General features: G+C 35.9%; 1 protein-coding gene across 1 annotated transcript; it reads right to left on the bottom strand.

Annotated features, from left to right (window-relative positions):
- Positions 1-1,533: 1,533 nt before the first annotated feature.
- LOC115575211 (transmembrane protein 120A) lies at positions 1,534-5,346 on the bottom strand. The gene is made up of 12 exons (XM_030407086.1): positions 5,117-5,346; positions 4,688-4,806; positions 4,482-4,598; positions 4,282-4,341; positions 3,905-4,000; positions 3,706-3,795; positions 3,222-3,287; positions 2,958-3,019; positions 2,771-2,863; positions 2,545-2,609; positions 2,217-2,285; positions 1,534-1,908 (listed from the first exon to the last, which is right to left on the bottom strand). The coding sequence occupies exons 1-12, from the start codon at positions 5,183-5,185 to the stop codon at positions 1,795-1,797; spliced, it is 1,020 nt and encodes a 339-aa protein (XP_030262946.1). The 5' UTR covers positions 5,186-5,346; the 3' UTR covers positions 1,534-1,794.
- Between the last annotated feature and the right edge of the window lie 1,639 nt (positions 5,347-6,985).

The raw sequence follows: 6,985 nt of genomic DNA on the forward strand, positions 1-6,985 counted from the left end.
TGTCGTTTGAAAATGTTCACTTTATTATCAATTTACAACACCTGGGTTTTTAAACACAATGTCAATTCGCTTTATGCTCCATAAACTGTTATCTAACTTAATACTACTGCGCCCATCATATTAGCAGGCACACATTTGTATAGGACCAGTTTTCAGTTTTAGTTCAGTTTCTAGTTAAAATTTCTGCTATCTTTGTTTTTACATATGTAACTTTGTATTTAAAACTTTGTATTTCCTAATTTTGTCTTGAGTCGTTTATATTATGTCATTGGAATTGATTAAGTACACGATATGTATCTGTATATCTTGTACTTTATACTTCCAGCCCAATACATTTCAAAGGGAAATGTTGAATTTTCACCTCACCCTGTGTATCTAAACAACTATAGATTTTAGCCTGAGATTTTGAATAGCCCATCAGTTTGAAAAATATTAAGCATTGTTAGATTGAAACACCCAGTGGTACATAAAGCTATTAAAACATTGTAATTGCATCATAAAAGTGCTCTTAACATAACATTCATTACATCAATAATAATGATGCAGTAATACACAGTAATATAACACTGACAGAGGCCATTGTGCATAATCAGTACTTTTACATTTGATGGTTTAAGTACATTTTGTAACTATTACTCTGATTGTATTTTAGAAAATACATTTGAATACAGTTACTTTTAAAGCATTGGATTGCTACTGTTAGTGCACTGTGTAGTTTGGGGGAGAGACTTTAATCAGAAGAGAAAGATCTTGATTGATTGATTTTTCTTCATGCCTAAACAAGCTATCTTTGTTTTCATGACTGAATAAACAAACTGACCCTGAAGGTCAACACAATTTCATACTGTTTTACTTTGTTAATATGTGGCGGACCCTGCCACCTTTCTCGCTTCAAATAGTGTTCTGCTGATGTTATTTTCCTCTGAAAACAGCTTGTTCATTCAGTCATGGAAAAAATAAATATTTCTGAGTTTGTATTATTACCTCATAAATATTGTAAATATTAAAATTCTGGATTTCAATTTATATTCCAATAGGACACAATACACCTTTAAGTTTAATATATTTTGATATTATTTCTGTTATATCGTTGTTGTAACTCTCAGAGGAAGAGCTATAATATGAACTACCTAAGACTGTTGTGTATTTTAATCTGTAACAGTTTGATTGATTGGAAACTGTTACAAAGGAAGTATTACAGTCTTCCCCTATAATGTAGGGAAGCAGAAGTGTAAAGTAATAGAAAATGTAAATACTCAAGTGAATTCTACTTACATACATGAGTGAAAGCATTAAGTTATACTGGTTCCAACTTCTGCCACCGGGAGGAACATAATTGTTCACTGTAACATAATGAGATGAAATGAGGGGTACTTTTTAAAAACCCCTGCAGGGAAACTACACAACCAGCTTCAACTCATCCAGATAAAAGGCCAATAAAGTAATCAGACGTATTCAGACACATGTTTTCACAAGCATAAAATATGTGGAAGTACAAAGCAAAAACGGCTGCACAAAGGGGTGCATGTTTGAAAATATTTTTCTTTATTGGAGGCACTTTTATTCCTATGAGATAGATACGAATACACTAGTATTGTGTCATCAACCTTTAATGGACATTGATTATTAATACAATGTTTTTATTTTCCTGTGTCTGTACATGTGTTGTAATGATAGCCAGAATATTTAATTTGACAGCACTTTAACATAGCAAACATTAATGACAGCAGTATGGATGACATGAGCTTTCATTCGGAGAAGATCACAGCATCTTGTTTCGGTCGTCATTAAGAATCACAGAGTCTTTGATTTTTGTTTCCTGGTCTTGAGCTTCTGGCGGACCACAGCAACAGTGGTGAAGAAGTTTCCCATGAACAGAATGAGGAAGCTGAGACCACACACCATGACCTGGCACATGTAGAGAACAAACAGTGAGTAAGCACAAAAGCTTTAATTCATTATCATTTTCTTGTAATATGGACGGGATCAGGGTGGGATGAAGTATTCAGCAGAAATGTAAAGTTACTTTCAAAGATGGTAATCTGAATTTCTGAGGCTGATTTGACAGCTCACCACAAAACTGTGGTGTAACTTTAACAGTTTCAGCAGGTAAGATGTGTTGATGCTGGCTAGATGATAGACAAATGGAATATTTATTTATCTGTCATCACAAGCAGAACCGGTTGAAATAGTTCAACTTTGGTGAAAGCACAAACCTGCCATTCTTTACAGTCTGGGAGCTGAGCCATCCTGAAGAGAGACAGGCAGTTGAAGAGCTGCCAGAACTACAAGACAAAACATGACTTAAAGACTTATCTTGTGAAAACCGATTGAATGTGCTATAGTATGCAAAACAGCAACAAGGTCGAACTGATCACCAAAAACCTAAACATTGTGTCACATCATGACTATGCAGAATAATATTGAGAGATCAATATCTAATCACCCAGTCTAAACCATGACAAAGCAGGATTTTTGATGAAGTGGCAGTTTGTGGATATCTCCCAAGATGCAAATGGTGTCAGTGTCACACATTGTACTCACATGTCCAAAAAAGAGGAAGGGCAACAGAAATGTCAGCCCTTTCCACATCCACGACTGAAATCCCTCTAAAAACAGGAAGCACAAAGGGTTTAATCACTTTGTCTTGTGATGATGATGACGATGATGGCCGAGCCCAAGTCATACCAAATTATCAGCATTTTTTCTAAATATTCAATCATGACATGTTTGGCGGAGCGCATCTGTGTCCTTGGCCAGTGTATCTCACCCACGGTCAGATCCATGTTGTGTCTTTCTCCCAGAGCTCGCAGCCTGTACAGACACCCGCTCTGATAATAGCACTGCAGACACTGGACAAAGCCTGTGCTCCAGACAGAAGAAGAAACGTAGATCAGGTTTCGGTTTGATTCAGAAATGTTTGCGCAATTACTTTATTTCATGTATTTTGACCTCACTTTGATACAAGGAGTAGGCAAGGAACTGGTTCCTGAATGATTTATACAGGTTTCCATCAGGCCTTGGGAGTGAATGAAGGGAAATTTGTTATAACATAGGAGAGAAACAGCATGATAAGGTCTTTTTATAGGAATAGGTATGGATAACAATCAGTAGCAAACATCATATGATTATGAATCAACTTTTCTCAGTTTTAATGTATCAAAATAGATATTCATTTGTTCTTAATCTATTATTTGGGGTTTTTATCTTCTTCTACTCACCATGTCAGTATAACACCGGACAGAAAAGCTGAGACGTAGTGATGAAAAACCCACCAGCCTTTGATTCTATGATGCAGGACACATCTCTATTAGATATTTCTACTTTTAAAGATGATTTACTGCCATTATGACTAGCTGCATTTAATAATATGAAAAGTGAAGGTCGGTGAGCTTAGAATATGTTTTTTATTTAGAGCTTCAACATGAATCAATTAACTGATTTGAATTAATTACTTAATCCTTTGTTAGGCCACTTCTTGGTTGTATTTGTTATCTATAAAAGCACCCAGTGTAGCTTTAAATGTTATTTAGATTCACATATTATTTTGCTAACATTTGAGGACATCATCTTGGGAAAAACAGAACAACATTTTTTTTTTTTTTTTTTTTTTTACCATTTTCTAAGATTTTATAGAACAAACAAATAATCATTTAATTAAGAAGATAATACACAGGATGGTTGTAAGGTAGAAATGTGGCTGACCTGGAGCCGTTGGTGATGAGGATACTTTCCCTGATTGTTAATGTACAATAGTACCACACCAGCAGGAAGTTGAAGATTGCATCAAGGAATCTAAAGTCAGGGACGTGATGTAAGACAAGTGCTGTGATAAGACATAAGGTACATGTAGTGTCCAGGTCACAAACTCATTGTTTATGTGCGATATGCTGATGATGCCTACCTGTAGCTCACAAAGAAATAGCATATGAAGGAGAACAGCAGCAGGAGCACTGTGAGGTACAGCTTGAACTTCTCATATTCATCTTTGTAGGCAAATCTGAAAAGGATGTGACACATTCATGTCTCGATGTGAGGCGCAGTAACTAATGAAACACACATGCATTCATCAGCCAAGGGAATGTGTCATTTAGGGAAATAAAGGATCTTTTCCTTAGGAATTTATCAGTCACTGAATTATAATGGTGTGATAAACCACTGTGTGAACAGATAATTGGTAGCAGGCGCTGGTAGAAAAATCATGTTTAACCAGACACATATTACTGCACAGATAAGAAGTGGACGTGATATTCAGGTTGTGTGTTGGTGGTCATTACTTACTTTGACTGCTTGCTGAGAAGAGTCACATTCACATTTCCAAGAACCAGACTGAGGTACAACCTGATGAAACAAGTATATTATATTTGTAATTTAACTAAGAGGGAATACATGTATCTATTCAGTCTTCATGTCTTTAAATAAGTGCAATGAGATCAACTTGTATTTTTGCTCCTGCTTTCGATTGAAATATGAGTCATCACCCGTTTTCCTTGGGAAGGAAAGATTCCATTTCAAAGAAAGCATTTGGTCGCGCTTTTATTTTCTCTTTGACAACATTCAAGGTCTTAGCATCTTCTTCTGATGGTCCAGTGCTGCATCTGATGAATAAGATAGGTCCGCTTCAGTAACACAGCATGACGTGTTTGTGTCTTTCTTAAATTATAAATCAATCAACGCATAAACCTACTCTCTCGCTAGTTGGGACACCTCCTTCAGCCTTTTGCGCTGCCTGGAAATGGACGAGGTGCATTTGGTTTGTAGACTAGAAATTTCGTCCAGTTTCTGTAAGTACATTCGGTGTGTCTCCTGGATGAGAAGAACATGGGGGCACATCAATAACCAAAAATGGAAAAAAATAAAAATAAATAGCGTACAAGGAGCGTCTATACACTTTAACCTGTTTTGGAATATGGTAGATTACAATCCGGAGCACAGCCAAGATCCTTGATATTAAACCGAGTACATATATGATAGTTTTACAAGAGACTTAACTCCTGGATATGATAAACATTTCATTGTGCGGTTTGAGTAACACAACAGCAAGCAATCAGTTTGTCAAGCAGTTAACCTATACAGCTGCTCCATGTGAATCATTTGATTTCCTTCAGTTTCTTACCTGAAGTTGTTCGTACTCTCCTTCCAGACACTTCCACTCCTCCAGAACATCTGTCAAACCTCGAGGCATTTTGTGATCTTTTGTTTATTTTTCTATACTGGCAGCAAACCCACACCCGCTTAAAAGAAGACTCAGGAAGGCTGTTTAGTTGGTTTAACCACAAAGAAATGACTTGTACATTATGCTATGTTGAAATATTTCTCTCCGGGGTGTGTATCACATCTCCATGGACGGTTTATTGCACAAATTGAACTTTGACTGGTACAAATGTGCAAGATTTTAACTTGGACATTGGTCTGTGGATATTCTCTGGTTATGACATTGCTCAGACATCACTTACAGAGCTTAAAGGAATAGGTTAATGTTAAATATTATAGCCTAAATATTTAATGTGAGAAAAGAGGACTACATTTTTCAAACGTTGCCATTAAACACTTAGTTCCCTGAAAGCTACATGTTGCTTTTGTGCGTATTATCTCTTTCAGGTTGTCACTCATACTTACAGCTGCACTTTAGCAACATCTGGTGGATGAAAGGACTAAATCAAGACTTAACTCACTTAACCATAGAGAATGGTATCAAGGAGGAATGTTTTAGCTGACAAATAAGATAATAAATTATGTTAATGTAATGTAATCTTTTTTAAATGACGTTTTGGAGTAGATATAAGACTGCTATAAGTTCCTTTTAAATTGTACAGCCAACACTTGGCGGCCAGAACAGCAGCCAGTCAGAGTGGTGTCTAAACACCATACAATCCTCCTTTAAATATACATAATGAGATTTTAAGGAAAAAGACTGCTGGTCCAATTCCACGTAATCGAAATACATGGTGGGATATGCTGTAACATTTAAAGGGACACTATGTAGAAAAGAAATTCATACTCAGAATTTTATTGTTTACAGTATCAATGAGGTAATAAACCAAACTCAGATTTTTTTTCCCCATAACTAAATAAACAAGCTGTCCTCAAAGGCCCCTAGAACACTGTTTGAAGCTAGAAAGATGGCAGGGTCCACCGATTATCTGTCAGTGAGGATCTTTCTCTTCTGAATGAATATGTTTCCCACTATATGCGAAGGAGAGGCATCGCAGATCCTTCCTTCGTGCTGCTGTCAGACTTTACAATCAGCACTGCTCCCAGTATCCTACATCTGCATACAATCTTCATAAATACCCATCATTATCACTTATAAATACACTGCCACATTGTTTTTTTTGTTTGTTTTTGTACACTAAATATGTTCATATGAATGGGAGTTTATTCTTTCTATTCTATTTCTTATCTTTTTAATTATTTTGTTTATTATTCACAATTTTTTTTTTTTTATTGTTTTTTAAAACACTACTGTCCTTTGGCTGCTATGGCAAAGAAATTTCCCCGTTTGTGGGAAAACAATACTGATTCTGATTCTGATTCCTGACTGATATGGTGTAGTAATTTAGTAATTTTATGTTTTGTGCGACATTTTATGAGATAGATCTATATGTGCACAGATACAGGCAGGCTATATGCAGGAAATAGGCTACAGGTTGTACTCAATTAAGTTTGTTACAAGCATATTATACATCTTTTATTCCCTGGTTTTGAAGAAAGCATTTGTCATCACAACAGTATTCTTATCTTTATTTTTGGATTGACGCATATACTTTAATTGTCAACTGTACAATTTATTTTTAATGTTATTCTTAATGCTAGCACGCCTAAGTTACCAGTTTAAGAAAAACTCACTGCACTAACACTTGTTTTGGTAAAAAAATAAATAAATAAATTCTCCACCGAAATGTAGTTAGCGCTCTTATTTTGTCGATTTGCTTTGGTTTTATTCTGAAATAATCGGGCGGAAGTTCAGTCGTAGGGGGGCGGC

Source organism: Sparus aurata, chromosome 2 (genome assembly GCF_900880675.1).
Source record: "Sparus aurata chromosome 2, fSpaAur1.1, whole genome shotgun sequence".
Lineage (NCBI taxonomy): Eukaryota > Metazoa > Chordata > Actinopteri > Spariformes > Sparidae > Sparus > Sparus aurata.

Bases quoted from the DNA above. Each gene is read 5' to 3' on its own strand.
- LOC115575211 (XM_030407086.1), bottom strand. From the start codon at position 5,185: ATGCCTCGAGGTTTGACAGATGTTCTGGAGGAGTGGAAGTGTCTGGAA. The intron at 4,001-4,281 runs GTAAGTAATGAC...CATCCTTTTCAG, and splicing joins CTTCTCAGCAAGCAGTCAAA to ATTTGCCTACAAAGATGAAT. The intron at 3,796-3,904 runs GTAGGCATCATC...CCCTGACTTTAG, and splicing joins TATTTCTTTGTGAGCTACAG to ATTCCTTGATGCAATCTTCA.